Below are 18,142 nucleotides of genomic sequence, written 5' to 3'. Positions count from 1 at the left end.
ATAGAAAATATTAAATTAAAATGTTGAGTTAATTGTATCTATGGATTTTTAATGATTTAATTTATTTACCGGCTAATTTGTTGTAGCTGAAACCAAATCTCTGGTGTCGTTTTATTTAATGTAGGAAAGGGGTCAAGCTAGTTCATTACATAATTTATTATTCTAATTTATAAAAATGATGATGCCGAGAACTAGCCAAAATATGGAATTATTCTTATTGTAACTTAAATCAAAAGGGTTTTTAATATACGTTTGCAAATCAAGTTTTTAGAAGGACCTCCGCAATCTGACTTCTTTCCCGTTGCTTGTTTGATGGAACTAGGGACCAAGCTATTCAAGAAAAAATTAAGAAGGGCTTTGAGCTTCTGCCCTCGAGTAAACAAAATATGTTTGGGATGGGGATTAACTTTGCTACTGATACTTTCAGGAGTGCTCCACAAATTACTATCTCCAATACCGTCTATTTTTATTTAAATGGAACTTCGATTATGTCCACATTCAAATAGTGTTGTTGCTCGATGATAAGGATGATTGAAAATTAAACATCTAAGTTTTGGGTCTTAAAGCAAGATTCAAATTTAGTTTGGAAGCTTACGTTATGTAACAATAATTGCTTATATGTTATGAAGTAGCATGTTTCTTAGAGGCAATCTTGCACCTTTTTACTCTTCTATAAATAAGAGACATAAGAAGACAGATTCAAAAAAAAAAAAGCTTTGGAAGAAAAAGTATTTTACATTCACTTGTAAGGAGGAATAAGGACCAAAAATATGGCTTTCTCATATGAATTCAAATATTATAATGATAAAATAAAAGGCCCTTCGTTTATTTTTATTAAACGCATGGAGATTAAACTGCAGTTGATTCATCCTTTATAATCATTTTTTAAAATTTCATAAACAATTTAAATGTTAGATAAGTGGACAGGGTCATTTATGGCATTTTAAACTCGATCAATATAGATATAGTGAAATATTGAATTGTTTTCGTGTCTATATCCAATTTCTCCCTACCTTGGGAGTTAAAGTGCATTCTGGACTAGTTTATTGTGTATCTATACTTGATCTGTCAAATCTTGATTATTATATTGTTTATAGTTCAAGTGCATAGAACTTTATAAAGTTGTACGTGTTAGTCTTCATTGTAGTCCACTCTGTTGCCCGGATGAGTAGAGGCACTGGTCTTTTTATTATGTAAGTCGGAAAATCTATATCTTCCTTCTTACAAGCATTAAATCCATTATCGACATAATTTATACAAAACATTTGATTCAAATATTCAGCATTCAATTTCATTTTGATTGAGTTTGAAGACCTTGCCAACCGGAGAACTCACAAAGCTTAAATTCGCTATAGAAAAGCCTTGAATCAAGCAGTCAACGTTTGAGGTGAAGGTCTACCTGCCTAGGTATAGCGAAGCCTAAAGTGCAAGGGAATCAAGGTGATTTTCGTTCATTGGCCAGAACTGATTGTGGAATACTCTTGGAGAATTGGCAAGCTCTTGGATTTCCAATTTGTGGTTTTGGAAACCAACAAATTGGCGACTCTATTGGGGAGAGTTGCTCACAATAAGTATTGTGAAGTTGCCTAGAGTTTCAAATTTCACAGATCAGAAAGCAATTCTATCAGTTGATTTGAAGCATACTCTATTGGAAGTGAGAACCTGTAAGATAAACACAATCAATACATTCATCGAAAGAGGTGGTGACTCTATGCAATAATATTTCAGTTGGTAGCTTTGTTGAGGAAAAAGACTCAAGAAATGATTTGATCATGTACTATGGAGAATATGTATTATGAGCAAGAAGGGGATCTATGTTACACCATGGAGGGAGCACACATACACCCCTTAGATGCATTTTTCAATTTGGAAAGATATGAAGGCGAATCTGCAGCACATTTATTTATTAGGATGATGAATATTTTTCGGGAAGTACCTTCAGACATCATGCCTCCACGCATGGAATTCATAAGAAAAATTCATGAGTTGGGAATCTTGCCAGATGACCTGGATTTGAAGCTTCTCTTTCAAATATTAAAAGAAGAGGGTGAAAGTTCAAGTTATATATATCCTTTGGATGCATTTTCGAACTTAGAAAAACAAGAAGAAGAATCTACAGTACAATTCTTCATGGGAATGTTTAATGCCTATCAAGAAATACCTTTGGAATGCAAGCTTCCATCCTCTAATCTTCTTAACAAAATGTGAGAACTAGGTCTCTTATATGATCATCATTTCCTTATCTTTCTCAAACTTATGGATAATGAATTGGTTGCAGAAAAGAATGAATGCAAGACTGAAGTAACACGAGTCAAATGATGTTTCAAACTTGAATGGAGCAAAAATTTGTAGACAATATGAGGAGGAATCCGATTATGATGATACTTGTATAGCAGCAAATATCAGTGAATGCAAAAAAGAGGAAGAAGATTCTCTTAGTGTGAAAGAAATTTCAACCTTGATAGATCTGTTATATCATAAACATGTTAAGCGAAAAGTCCAAATTTTTTCTCAATTCACCATGGTGAGCAAGTTGATGGATCAGTGCATTCTCAAGGGGGACTGGATGAAGGAGATGGTATGAAGATGAAATAGAACTACATACAATGTATGAATAGGAGGAAGTTTCACGAGATAATGAAGATATCAGTCTTAGTGATCAAAAATCTGATGATCCAAATGAAAGCTCTCATAATAGTATGTCTAAATTTTCTATGTTCTTGAATCCCTTGTTTGATGAAGAAGCAGATGAAGATGTGTTTGAGTTTTCTGTGTTCTTAAATCCATTATTTGAAGAAGAATTTCTATGCAATCAAATCCATCAGCATCAAGATGAAGATAGCAGGCCTAATGAGGAGCATGAAGGTGTTGAAACTCAAAATATGCATGGGAAGGTTTATTCAAAAAATGAGACATCCCTTAATTCATCCTATGAACCAAGTGTGCACCAAATATGTGAAGATGAAGTGAAATCATATGAGCATAGTTCTGAAAACTTTCCAAATGTCCTATCTGGTCAGATTCTTGATGAGAGAGAGGTAACTATTCCTAAATATGGACTATCTTTGAAATCTTCTTATGGAGATAAACAATATCTACAGTATGAAAGTGGGGCATGTTATGTACAAAGGGATGATCAAGCAAAGAAGATTGATCTAGATGCTGGTATGACCGAACAGATGCATAGCAATCCTCTATTCAGCAAAGACCACAAAGCACTTGATGACTTCCTAAAGGCTAAACAAAAGTTGGATATCAAAGATGACATTTATGAAGCAGAAACAAAAAAGCATGCCACGATCAGCAAGTTCAAAGTGTTACATGATCAGAATTATGTGTTTGATAGAGGAAAGGATCAATGTTCATTTTGGGGGGCCTGGGGCCACCCTATTTCAGCGTGCATCATCTTAAGCATGGATGCTCAATCTGCTCCTCCAAAGATAGCTAGAATCTCATTACGTCCACAAGTCAAGTTATTGCCTAAGAGTCCAGAAAATTGAAGAACTATGAGAAAAATTATGCACTCTGCGATTTAGAATTGGCAGCCATTATTCATGCTCTACAAATGTGAAGACACTATTTGATAGGGAAACCGTTAGAACTAGTATCAGATCATCATAGATTGAAGTATATATTCACTCAACCCAATCTGAATGCTCGCCAAAGAAGATGGTTGGAAATTCTAGCAGACTATGATTTTGAAATCAACTATATCAAAGGAAAGGAAAACTGGGTAGCTGACGCCTTGAGTAGGCGAAGACACATTTCTACCATAATAACAATAAACACTAGACTTAAGGAACGGGTGCTTCAAAAATTACCAAGGGATGATTTCTATAAACAAGTATGTCTAGCCCTCCAAAATGATCCATGTGACGTCAAATACAAAGGCTACTAACTAGAAGTAGGTGGGATCTTAAGCTAATAAGGGGAGAATGTGTATACCTAAGAATTCTGAAATCCGCAAAATGATTTTGAGGAAAGCCCATGTTGCTCCTTATTCAGGACATCCTAGGGCAACAAAATGTTAGCTGATATAAAACCATTATACTTTAGGAAGGGTATGAAGCAAGAAGCAACCGAATTTTTTGCGAGTTGTATTAAATATCAACGGATCAAAACTGAACACAGGTATCCAGCAGGGTTGCTACATCCAAATGAAATTCCAGAATGGAAATGGCAAATAATTAGCATAAATTTCATACAAGGGTTACCCGTGACTAGAAACATGGCATAACACTATTCTTGTGGTAGTGGACCAACTTACAAAGTAGTTCATTTATTCTAGGGAATTTAACAGATAGAGCACCAGAAATTGCTCATAAATTCATAAGAGGAATTTTCAGACTTCATGGGGTTTCAAAGAATATTATCTCAGATAGAGATGCTAGAATGACATCTAGATTTTAGCAAACTTTGTTTTTGCCCGGAAACAAAATTGAATATCAGTTCAGCCTACCATACAAGAACTGACGAGAAGACAAAGAGGGTAAACAAGGTGTTAGAAGATCTTTTAAGGGTATCTTGTTTGGATCAGCAGTACTGTTGGGAAATGCATCTTCCCTTGGTAGAGTTTTCTTCATAGTTACACCGCCCTGCGGGATAGGGGGACGAGGGAAGGGGGAGACAAGTTTCTGAGACGGGAGGACAGAGGGGCCTTAATTTGGGGACAGCAAGGGAACGGCGAGGGATCGACGAGGTTGTATATACTATACATATGGTACTTAAAATGCTTCTTATGTAAAGAGGTATTGCAATACAAGATATAAAGATGTAAAAGAGTAAATACTTGAACATTGCATTGAATTGGAACATCAAACATTTAACATAAATAATCAAATTAGCAAATAGTTAACACCGAGACGTGCCCCCATACTCGGCCGAGGTGGTGGAATGTGGTGGCGCTGCTAGGGACGAAGGAACGGAGTCCCCAAGTCCCCGATGTGTGGGTCAAAAGAGGACTATGGTTATCTTATAATAACCCATATCAGTCTAATATTAAGATAGCACCATTTGAGGCCCTATACGGATGAAAATGTAAAACCCCTGTAAGTTGGAATAGGATTGAGGATGAAATAATTGTTGGTCCTGAAATGCTCTTAGAAATGGAAGATCAGATAGTTCAAATCCATCAAAGGTTGAAGGAGGCGAATGAAAGCCAGAAGATCTATACAGATGCTAAAAGAACTTCAAGAGAATTTGATTCTCAAAGTCAAACCACATAAAAGTGCTATCAAATTTGGTAGAAATACTAGGTTGGTCCCAAGATATGTGGAACCCTCTGAAGTGTTGGAAGTTGTCAAACAATGTAGCCTACAAAATTGCTCTACCTCCAACCCTTGCTTGGATGCATAATGTGTTTCACCTGTCTTATCTTAAGAAATATATAGTCAATGATGAGCATATCATTGACTGGGATTTCTTGCATACAAGATCTAGGGTATAGAACAACTCAAAATACTCAAGGTATGTAAGCTATGCTTACAAAATAGGGATATAACATAGTGCAAGTTCCAATGGGACCAATATGCTAAGGAGAATGCTACTTGGGAAGATTATGATGAAATCTTACAAAAAATTGCCCATCTTTTCTAAAAATATGAACTTTAGAATGATACTATTATATTGTGATCTAAATTGATAATTTTGAGACATTATAGCAGCTCTTATGTAATTGTTATGATTGTTATTTTTATATACTTATTATGTTACATCCCATATATTATTTTAATTTTAAAATATTCTATATAGCCGTTATGATTCATGTGAGTTAGAAATGGTTGGTTAATTTGGTTATCGTTATTATTTCATGTGAATTGGAAATGGTTGGTTAAGATGGTTATTTGTTATGATTATATTATCTGCATTAGAGTTTATTTGAAGTATATTTTCAATATGTTATTTTCTATGCAGGTGTGCAATGAAGGGGGGAAGCATTGATAGAGAGGGGTTAGGGCACGAACACCAACCTAGCACTGAGTTAATTAGATATTCATCCAAACCACCTTGGCTAGGGAAAACAAACTAGGGCAGACTAAATAATACCAAGTTCCCACTTTGAGCTGACTAGGCCATCTAAATTAAAGATGTATGTATGTATGTATGTGTGTGTATATATAGTATGTATATATATTCATATGAATAATAAATGAAATAAACTTGTTACATTTAAATTGGAATATGGATGCCCTACATAACCTGATGTTGGATGCATTATATTATATAAGTAATAACCTTGGTATTTATATATATTTGTACATATTAAAAATATATACAAATATATGTATATACTTTTAATTTTTTATATAACGTGTGTGTGTGTGTGTGTGTGTGTGTGTGTGTGTGTATATGTCTGTATGTATGTATGTAGACAAAATAATAGTTACAAGTATACCTAAATAACATAAGTATTATTTATATAATAGTATGGGTAAAGATTCAATTTCCATATCAAATTTAATTTTAACTCATGAAAAAGTCTATCAGCCTTTTACAATTCTTTTATTATTTAGGCCTTTTATATTTCTTCCAATATTGTTTGTTCCATTGACCATGATTATAACTCATAGTTGCATGCCTCCAACACCTCTCCTTTTCTCACAAATCATAACTCAATTTTTTGCTCTTTTCGTACCCATGTTGGTGAAGGAAAAAAAAAAGATATCTTCTCTCATACCACAAGGTTTTTCTTCCTCGGCAAGAGCTTTATTTCTATCAACCAAAGCAATCTGCCATTAGTATTACCAATCGTAGTTGTTCATTGTGGGACGGCAACTCACTCATTATATTAGCCACATCTGTAAACGTAAATAGAGCTTTTCAAACAAAATTCATGCCTTTGCAACGTAACAACTGAGACACCAGTTAAGCGAGCTCATTGAAGATCGTTGATTATCGACTAAGCCAAGTTAGAAGAGCAAGTGAATTTCAAATCAAAGGTTCCTTATTCAGATTGTATTCCTTTGAGATTGTTTATTTGTTGTCATAACAATATATATTAGCTTACCTTTCATAGCATACTCAAAGACAATCCAGTTAGACCTTTGTTTGCAATATGAAAAGTTCATATGAACCATAATGGAACTATTATACCAATCATACCAAGAGCAACATAGGTTGATAATTCCTTTGTTATGTAATGTTTTTCAAAAACTTTTTTTTATTGTGTCAACTTTCAAGAAGAACCAATTGATCATGCCAAATATACTTCCAAATACAATGGCATTAAAAGTATATGTCCCTGAGATTTATGGAAGCTTGTCCATGGCTGAAAATAAAATTGGCCACACGGAAATCATAGTCTTTCCTACCTTTTTTTAATTATGGGTACAGAAAGAAATTATTTTACATGATTGAATACTATATAATGCAAATTGGAAAATCACACCAAAAATCATCAAGGATAGCCAAGGATGGTTGAGATAAGTGGTGTAGTCCATATGGATTGAACAAAATAATAAACCTACAAAATCAGAAAGATGAATCAAAACTATGAAAAATAATATAACTAGAATCTAGTCAGCCCATAGTGGGAACTCGATGTTAGTTATATCTGTCAAGTCGAGTGATGGGTGATCAGGCCCATAGTGTCCTTTGGAAATCGTTGGCCAGGATAGGTTTAGTGGTGAATAATGTTGCTATGATCACCAAAGGTCAAGATAACTCATACTTGAATGGATAGTCTGTTGGGAGGTACCCATAGTCTAGTCAGCTATGTAGCTGACAACTCTAACACCAAGTTGCTCAGGTGGTGGGACGAGATGGTGTACACAAGCATTATCTCATGCAGGGTAGGGCCATTCTTGGTAGAGAATGAGTGGGGATTACACTAGGTCCGTGGTTGGGAGGTTAAGCCTCTGTCAATGCTTTTCCTCTCCACCAAATGCCTAAGCTTGCACAAACAAACACGTTTGTACTCCTCTTGATGTGATACGATCTTAACCTTGTTAGTATTCCTTTGTTTTCTTTTAGTTGCATCTATATCTCAACTTCAGCATCATCTGTATATCCTATGCAATTACTTTCCTATTCATATGAATTGGTAGTTAAGATATGACTATTAGATATAATTTTTTTTATTCATGTAAGTAGAGATAGTTAATCTATTCTATTGAAATCATTCTTTTTTAAAAGTAGTTTGAATTCTTCAGTTGATAGTTTAAATCTTTTCATAAGAATGCAGTTATGATTTAGCAGTTAATTGGTCATTTTTTGTTTCTTGTGCAAGGTAGTTTGTTTCCTTCTATTCGGTAAAAGAAAGAATAACTTAAGGTTATTAGTCCTTTATAATTAAGTTGTTACAATTAAGTTCATTTGAACACATTTTGAGTCTAAATAAGACTTTATGTAAAATTATGTCATTGAATTGTAACACGTTGCCAATTTGAGCAACAAGGTCCTGAGTAGGTCTCGAGGGTCAAATCAAGTAAGAAAACCCATGAAAAGGTAACAATGATGTAAAAGGTCATAAATAGTCTATTTTGATGTGTTTGCTAAAGATCACAGGTTATTGATCTATTGTAACTTGTAATGGCACTTATAGATTTCTTTTGTGTTTTACCTTCAAGTTACCTTCTCAATGCATATGTATATGATATTAAGAGGCATGTCTCTTTATCTCTCATTAGTTATCAATAACATTTGCTTATTATCATGATTAAGAATATAATAATAGCTAATATATATATATATATATATATATATATATATATAATATTGTAACTTGTAATAGCACTTATAGATTTCTTGTGTGTTTTAACTTCAATATGATATTAAGAGGCATGTCTCTATCTCTCATTAATTATCAACAACATTTGCTTATTATCATGATTAAGAATATGATAATAACTAATATAATATAGTTTTATCCAGCTGAAACTAAAATACCATTAACTCTCCCTCTTAGTTAGGGAGGATAAATGCATGAACAGATATTACCTCAACGTAATATCAAGAATGGCAATTTTAAGGATATCTTCGATTAGAAGATATCCACCATTTAGATATCATCTCATGATATCGAGAGTATTGGCCTCCTGAATGTCAAGTAACATGACATTCACCAAGTATTCTATGAGTAATGAGTAATGGCCTCTATAAAATCAAGTTGCAAGATATTCACCAAGTACTCTAAGTAATGGCCCCCTGAACATCAAGTCACATGATATTCACCAAGTACTCTAATAATGGCCTCCTAAACATCAAGTTGCATAACATTCACCAAGTACTCAAAAATGTTCATAAGGTATGTGCATACATATCCTCAATGATACTTACCATAGGAACATTCATGGTCTGTTTAACGAACTTAATCCACCATGCAAGAAATAATCTATTATGATATGCTTAGACATCATAAGATGTCCATCATAATATAAGGTTAAGTTATTGAAAGATCTTTCAATAACTTCTACAAACACAAGAGAATCATTTGGAAATCGTCACTTCCTCATGATGCCCACAAGGCCCAAAATAGTCATGAGATAACATTTATGATTCATAGTCCTCTGACTGCTACAGTTTCTTGATCACTGGAGAATCCATCTTGACATGGTCTACTCCCTCTGAATTAATATGACCAAGATCATCAAAAGTTGATTGAACATCCCCCGAGAGAAAAGAAAAGATCAAGGCAAATAACTTTTATAGTAGATACATGGATACAAGCAAAAGATTAGCTAAGCATCAAGTTTATTCTCCCTTGAATGCAATCTCTTATGCTTCTTGATCCATCCTAAAAGTAGAAGCATACAAGATTTTATATTCCAGTGTTATACCATAAATTAACTGCACAAGAGATTCATGAACATTATACAAGGGTATGTAATACTTATCTCTTTATTGGCAGATATTACAGCCCTCTAACAAATTATTCCACTAAACTCAGTCCTCAACCTTAACGACAACAGGGGCAAGCTCCCCTCTCTCCAATTTGAATATAATCATTCCCTCAACATTCTAGATCATTAAGGAATCTGACGTCTGTTCATTTCTTCAAAGAAGCAATGCAATATGAAGAGCCATGTTAACACATACTACAAATCTCACAACATGATATATCATTCTTCCAATTATAAATTAAGAAATGGTACCAAATGAAGGGAATTGCGGGTTTTGTGTTCAACAATGAGAATTCATATTTAGAGTCGTATTCAATTAATAACTTCAACAATTCCATCGGCATCCAATCAGGCTAAAGATATCACCACTAATAAGATGCTTCCAAAATCTTATATAATTATTTCATTAGAGGTCATTCTCATAGAGTGGTAGTCCAGACATCTGCACATTCAACTTGCCACACTATTCACAGTAAAAAAAGAATCATGGATGAAAGGATCTTGTGAGGATAAATAGATTTGTAACACAATTGGAAATGGATATACAACATCCAAACATAGAAATGAATTTTTGTGTAATTTTGTGTTACAAACTCTATCTGTAGAATCATCGGTTTCAGTACTCGATCCTCTTCCTCCAATTAGCATTCCTCTGCACAAAGGAGCCTACTACCAAACAATTGTTTATTTGATGTATTACAAGTCCTAGCTGACACTGCGACAATTGTACTGAGTGTAATCAATGATAAGGCGATCATAACCAATTTCTGCAACTCATATCTGCAATCGTCAAATTTATCACAGTTCCTTGTGACATGGAATTAAAAAAATCATTCATATTTAGAGATTCCAGAAATATTGACTTCCCTTTTTCCTTTTCTCTGTAAGGCATTTATCATCACCAACTCGTTGGCATTTTTTCCACAAATTTTGGGTTTCTTTGACCAATTTTTATTCTCATAAAATCCACTTGACCGGTCACTTCTATATTGATTTTTTCTGTGCTAACTTACCTCTACATACTAGTTTGAAAAGAGTTCTACAAAAATGATCAAAGCCAAAGTTTTAAATAAGAAAAGTAAAGATATGTAAGATGAAAGATGCACACACTGTCCTATATGAAATGGTCTCAGCTCCACCCTCATGAACAGTCAGTTGATCACATCCTTGTAATTTCAAAGAGAGACACGATGGATATATATCAGTGATAGATCCTAATGGATATCACCAACTCAATTCATTGCAGAATATTCACCTTAATAAAGAATCTGATCCAATATAATTCCAAAAGGCCATACAATGTTCAATACCAAGAACTAAGTGACATTCCAGATTAGTTCGCCATTGAAGACTGCATCGACATATTATGCATTCGATGGAATTACACCATAAGCATCTGCATCATCATCAACAATAATGAAGAAAGGATCATGGAATGTAATTATTAATCAACCTAGCTCTGATACCATGTTAAAGATCCCAGCTTATTGATCTAGTGTAACTTATAATGGCACTTATAGATTTTATATGTTTCAACTTACCTTCTCAATGCATATATATATATATATATATATATATATATATATATATATATATATTAAGAGGCATGTCTCCGTAGAGACATGTCTCTGTAATTCTCATTTATTATCAATAACATTTGCTTATTATCATGATTAAAAAAAAAAATATATATATATATATATATATATATATCTTATTATCATGATTAAGAATATGGCAATAATATATCAATAACATTTGCTTATTATCATGATTAAGAATATGGTAATAATATATATGTACATATTGTTACATCCCAATTTTTTACCTAGCTTGAAATATGGCCGTTGAGGTTCACATGAAGTCAGTTGGCAGTTTAATTTGTTATAATCTGGCGAAATGGTAAGATAGTTAGTCGTTATGATTTCAAGTGAAGATGACATGTTAGTTGATCGTTAATCACGAATCCAAGGAATTGAGATGAAGGTTAACTATTATGATTATTTATGATTAAATAATTTATAATTTAATCACGGAGAAATTCCTTGCAGGAAGCATGTCGAAGGGGTGGAAGTATTGTCAGAAAAGAATTAGGCAGGAGCATCACCATCACTGGGCAGATGGGTAGACCTAGCAACTTGGAACAAAATACATCTGCGGGACCCACGTGAGTTATTTAATAAATAATTTAAATTAAAATAATTGAGTTAAAATATAAAACGTATCTTAAAGGATTTTCAAATAATCTTTCGTCATATTATTTTTAATAATTGTTTATATACGTGCATTTAAATATAAAAATGTTTTGGCATTTTTATATTATAATGAAGTGATGTTTATAAGTACATATAAGATTTTAATAATATTTGAATTATTTTCAAATTACAACTTTCCACCCCTGTTCTTTTCAATTTAATATTATTTTCTTTTTGATAGCACTTGGCATAATTAATCGATTTAAACATTTAGCAATTTGAGTTTTAATCTTTCCAACTTCTCTTTCTTATCTTTAATTTGAATTTTTTGAGGTATTCAAATGGCTTCTTGTAACTGAAGGAAGCCGTAAAGTCAAGCTCGTTTCTATTTCTTAGACTCTCATAATCATATCACGCATTCTTTTTCTTCTCGGCTTCAAACTCATTGCTATCAGTAACCCAACAACCGAGTTCAGACTTTGAATTATTTTACTGCCTGAACCTTTCCTGGAGTGATCTGGAGTCTTTCCCAAGCACAAACCATTCGGAATTGTTTAAAGGGGTCACGTAAGGTGTTTTACTTTTCTTGCTCTATTTGCAATTGCTTATGTACGTCGTAAATTTGATTTGTGCAATAGTCTTGTACTACAAACTCTACATTGCGCATCCTGAAACTGGATCACCAAATGTTGTGCCAATTGCAGATCTTCTTGTCTTTATTGTTCTAGAAGCATCTTTTTGATGGAATGTGGAAGTTCAAATTCAATTCAACTCATTAATGGCTCGAGTGTAATTATGTTAAGTTTATATAGAGTTGAATGAACCAGGATATTTGAAAGCCTCTGTATTAATTTTAGTTATATTATAAGAAGAGAAAGAGAAATGTCGTTTCATATGTCACAGCTTAGCTAAAACTCACATAGGGATAACGGATATGATCATCCACAGCTCATGTAAATGTTTTGGAACATTTTTGGTAAGAATTGTCTTAATGGACATGATACATCCATTACTTCCTTTTTGATATGCCAGCCTATGCTCAATTTTATTCATCTCTCCCAATTAAAGATTAACACTGTTGGATGTTATATACAGTCTAAATAAAACATGCTGATAGATATTTTAATACAACTTCTTAATTTGCAGATAGATATTTAAACATAGCTTTTTAGACGAGATCCATAGGGTCTGATAATCATGTCTCCTGCTGATCGTTAATTAATAGAAATTCACAGCCATGGATAACGAAGATGGAATAATAATGATAGCTATTAATTAAAGATCCTGCCAAATTTATTTCTAATCTATCTTTTATTCATCATACTGAAAATGTAAATATTATCATGAAGTCCAAACACCAAGGAATTCATCGACAATGATGCCATCAATGGTCAAGAGGTGGAGTTAGAGAGAAATCAATTATGATTATTTAATTAATTAAACATCAATTTTGAAATCTCTAAAGAACATAATCATGTAATCACAGAATATGAAATGATGGATGTAAGTAATCATCTTGAATAATTGACAGAGTCGTCTGCTCTGAGAATTCCGAATGCCTGGGACTCACTCGGTTGTGTGGCCAAGAAGATGGGTGATAAGGTGAGAGAAAAGAATCATCAATAATATGAATCATTATCAAATGTGATAGAACAACGTTTATCATTTTTAATGAGAATTAATTAATAGCTCATGCATATTCCTTATATTGTGATTCTCCTGCTACCAAGTCGTATGGTCAATTAATTACCAAGAAGCCCAGTGAGTGGCAAGATGACCCCTGCCTATTCCGAGTAGGGAGGGCCTTTCTCGTTAGAGATCGCGTGAGGATAAGTCGTGGTCCGAGGTTGGGTGGTTAAGCCCCTAACAATGTTTCACCTCTCCCTAACTAAGATGCCAGTCGTGAGTCGGACGAAGATAAGTTATACAGTCAATTGTTAAACGGAAAACAGGTAATAGCACCTTTATTTATGATGAGGTAAGATTAAATTGAGTTATTTCATTTTTGTTGTTATTTTACACCTAGATATAAGAGATAGAATCATGGATTGCTTTTTATTTATATGAATATCGAATATAAGCATATTTCTAATCTTGAAACACTGTCACAGTTAAGAAATCAAAGGAAAAGGAATATGAAGCCCTAATTGATTGAGAGATGACTGGAACCCTAAATGATATAGTGGTATCGGAAGCCCTAGTTGAATCCGTGGTATCAGAAACCCTAGTTGAATCCGTGGTAGCGGAAGCCCTAAATGAGATAGCACTATCAAAAGCCCTAAATGAACCGAAGGTAAATGATGCCCTAATTGATACAGTGGTATGTGATGCCCTAATTTAACATATTGTGGTATTTACTTGTAATTATCATTTGATTTTAAGATAGCGGTTTGTAGATGATAGTCATCATATGAAATTGTTATAGTGTATTTGTGGACTAACCCGAATGGTTACAAAGGCATCCCTAGTTTGATTTCGATATCAGTTTTCCAAGGTATGTGGTTTTCAATCTCTGTAGTAATTTCATTTGATGGTATTTCAAGTTTTTAGTTAAGAAATTTTGTTTAACTAATTTTAACGGTAAGTCTTATTCACATGAACATGAATGATATAACTGTCTTCCTATGAAACGAAGTAAAAACTGTATTTCTTTGAGTATGGTATTTGTTAATTTAGACCTGGGAAAACCGGATGTTACACACACACATGTGTGTGTGTGTGTGTGTCTGTCATTCTAAGTGTTCCCTACTCATGAAAAATGGGTCAATGAGTTTAACTCGAAAACTACTTAGTTGAATCCTAATAGTAATATCACAATTTTATTGTGGAAAATATCTCCTACTTATCAATAGATGAGCTTAAGGGGCTTTCTAATGAATGCTTCATAAGGCACAACATTTGTCAAAGGTTTTGCAAATGGGGTTGCAAGCAAAATGGGCTTAACCATGGAGGAAAATTAGTAGCTAAGCATGATTGAGCTGGAGTAGTAATAAGATGGGGAGGCCTCAGGAAGCCTTGGTGCTTCACCTCTATGGGCATCATATAGATACAATAAGTACTAAGTCTTTCATTCATTCTTGTGAGAGATGGCTTCAGGTGAACCGCTACTCATGAAACATGGGTAGTTTGACTCAAAAACTACACAATTGAATACCTGATAGCAATATCAAAATTTGACTTGTTGTAGAAAATACTTATCAAGTGTTCGATAGTGTCTAAAACAGAGAAAGCGTGGAATACTTGGTGATTTCTAGTCAATCAATTGTTAGGCGACATTGCCGATCACATATCAACATAAAAAGCCTGAGTGAATTCAAAAAAACAAATCTAAGTTAAAGCATGGCTCAACACCCTAAACCTGGTACAAGTCCTTGTTTCACAGAATAATCCCTGGCAACTTTTAAATAACAAACGCGTGTAGCATGAGTATTCCGATTTACGGAAACAAATATTCAAGCACCTATCAACCAAACACTAGAATTCAAGAAGAGGATGATCCGATCAACTTAAACGTAAAGAAAGCACAAAACATTTCATGCATTAGCACAGTATATTTGCATAGCTCCCATCTATGTTTAAAATAAATAACGTATTATCACGAACAATTAGAGGAACTAAAGCGTACCTTATCGGCGGCTTCATATTTCAAGCATTCGTCTTCAGGACAATGTCGATTCAACAATCCCCAATCTTTTTCCCAAGAACCTTCGTCTGAATCATCCGCATTAATATGGCCTGCATCTTCAATATAACTATCAGCCTCTTGATCATCTTCGGCTAAAGCCACGGATTCACGAACTTCATCAAAGTCGAGAGACGCGTACGATACAACTTTGGGAGTTCGAGGGTTAGAAACTAGAGGCAAAAGAAGATGCGGTGCAATAGGAGGGTTGTCTAGAGCATAGAGAACCAGTGAGGGAGCAAAGTCTTGGGCTGTTGACGGACTCACGGACTCTACTTCTGCAGGTGAAGCTCCATAGTGCAGGAACTTGGTAATCTTTTCCGCCATTTGTTCACCTACGCAGCTGTCCGTGCTAGAAAAAAGGCAATGATATTAGAGCACAAAATGCAAACCCCAAACATTGCCTGACATTGTTAAAGCTGGTTGTCTCGTCGGTAAACTTCTGATTCGCTTCAAAGAGCTTTTGGAGTTGGTCATGTAGATCATCTGCAGAAGCTTCCGAGTGAGCTCTCTATCCTTGTGTAATGGCCATCTCTGTCGGTTTAAGCAAGCGCTTGGTGTGGTCGCTGGAGCCAGAGCAAGAGCGTTTCTCGACCCGTTGAGGCGTAAGGATCATAACCCACATTTAAAAGCTACGGTCCTACGTAAGGGGGCTACCCAAAAAAATCCGAGAAGGTTTCGAATTAATCAAGAGTATCATGCAATGGTTTTTATTTTCCTTAATAGAGGATGGGTCTCTCCGTTTAAAAATTTAAAAAGTAGGACAATAATAATGATGCCCATAATGATAATGGTAATAAGCATGATAATGATAATGATAAATGATGCCCATAATGATAATGGTAATAAACATGATAATGATAATGATAATAAGCATGATAATGATAATGATAATAAGCATGATAATACTAGTAGTTGCCATTACATATAACAAAAAGTTAGGATAGTGTAAAAGGGAACTATCTAGCACTTGTATCATAGGAGGTGCAAGAGAACACTTGACAGGCAATTTTAGATGTGATAGGTAACTTTGGATGTGACAATTTTGATAATTTTTAATTTATTGAAAGTTTTAATTCTTTTGAAAATATTTTAATGATTTCATTAATTTTTAGATATAAAATATTTGTTATGTGTGATCAATATGTAAATATTGATTCGTTAGTCAAAGTTTGAGTACTTTTTATCTTTGAATAGAATTGATGTTGTTATGCTTTGTACAACTTTGAAGAAGACATTATTATATAATTAGAATTTTGAAAAAGTAAGTATCGTTTGGGTTGCTTCGCCCCTATCCTTCCAAAAGCTCATTGCTTCGCTTAGTTAGCTCTGAAGTGAAGAATTTTAACAAGTGATAAACTTTCCATATTGAACATTGTGCAACCCTTACAATGTGTTCTTTGCAATTTAGCATTGGAATACACTAGTCATCTTCTCCTACAGTATGAATTTGCACAACAATGTTGGTCTCATATTCTCCAGAAACTAAACATCTGTATGCCTCTTCCTTCAACATTATTTGAAAAGTTGACCAATTTTATTTCCTCGTTCTTTCTATTTGTGCATTTGGATTTGCAGCCCTGTTGCAATAGTACAAGGTATCTGGTGGGAAAGAAACAAATGTATTTTCAAGAAAGTCTCTTCACCATGAGATGTGGTCCTAAAAAATATTGAATCTTTTTTTGCTAAGGTTGTTGCATCACACGCTAGAAACACTTTGGAACGCCATGTTATCTCTGCTTGGAATATTAATCTTGCCAACATGTGGTAGGGTCTCTCATCCCCTTCAACCTTTTTAATAGACCTATCTTCTAGACAGTCAAGCGTAGAAAGGGTATTAAATGGTCTCTGTTAGTTGAAAATGTCATTAAACTAAAATTTGATGGATGCTCTTGTGGTAACCCTGGCACGTCTAGAATTGGGGTGTATTTAAGAGATCATAAGGGGGAGTTAATCATGATTTTGGCATAGTCAATCCCACCTAGAACAAACAAAATGGTTGAAGCTCAGGTTATGCTCCAAGGATTATCTATGGTGAATAAACTAAAGATTGAGAATCTACACATCGAAGGCGATTCAATGGTTATTTTGAATACAAGTATAAACAAGTCAATAGGTAGCTAGAAGAATGCCTATATTCTTCACCGTGCTTGGGTTCTAATGAAATCATTCACTTGAGAGACCTTTTCTCATACACTGTGCGAAGGTAATGCTCTAATGGATACTCTTGCAATATTGGGTGTGATAACATTTCACTGGATTCGACAACTTCAAGTGTGACTAGTGATAACTACCCTCGACTCCAAGCGGTTATTAGCTTGGATAGAGTGAGTGTTGCTTGATCAGGTACCGATCTTCTCTCACATTGACTTTGTGACAAGTTGTCTTCATTCTTACGAAGGGTAAAAGGCTTTTTTGACTTGCGA

General features: G+C 34.2%; 1 protein-coding gene across 2 annotated transcripts in view; it reads right to left on the bottom strand.

Moving 5' to 3' along the window:
- The window catches only part of LOC149569968 (uncharacterized), a 187,066-nt gene extending 170,683 nt beyond the window's left edge, over nt 1-16,383 (bottom strand). For both annotated transcript variants that reach the window (XM_089822626.1, XM_089822627.1), the window contains exon 1: nt 15,660-16,383. In XM_089822626.1, coding sequence (XP_089678752.1) covers nt 15,660-16,043 — 384 coding nt within the window. In that variant the 5' untranslated portion in view covers nt 16,044-16,383. The remainder of the gene's footprint in view (nt 1-15,659) is intronic.
- Nucleotides 16,384-18,142: the final 1,759 nt, after the last annotated feature.

Source organism: Cupressus sempervirens, chromosome 3, assembly GCF_028749045.1.
Source record: "Cupressus sempervirens isolate cs-2001-9-10 chromosome 3, ASM2874904v1, whole genome shotgun sequence".
NCBI lineage: Eukaryota > Viridiplantae > Streptophyta > Pinopsida > Cupressales > Cupressaceae > Cupressus > Cupressus sempervirens.
The sequence above is the reverse complement of the archived record's forward strand: the minus strand, read 5'-3'. Positions and strand labels throughout refer to the sequence as shown.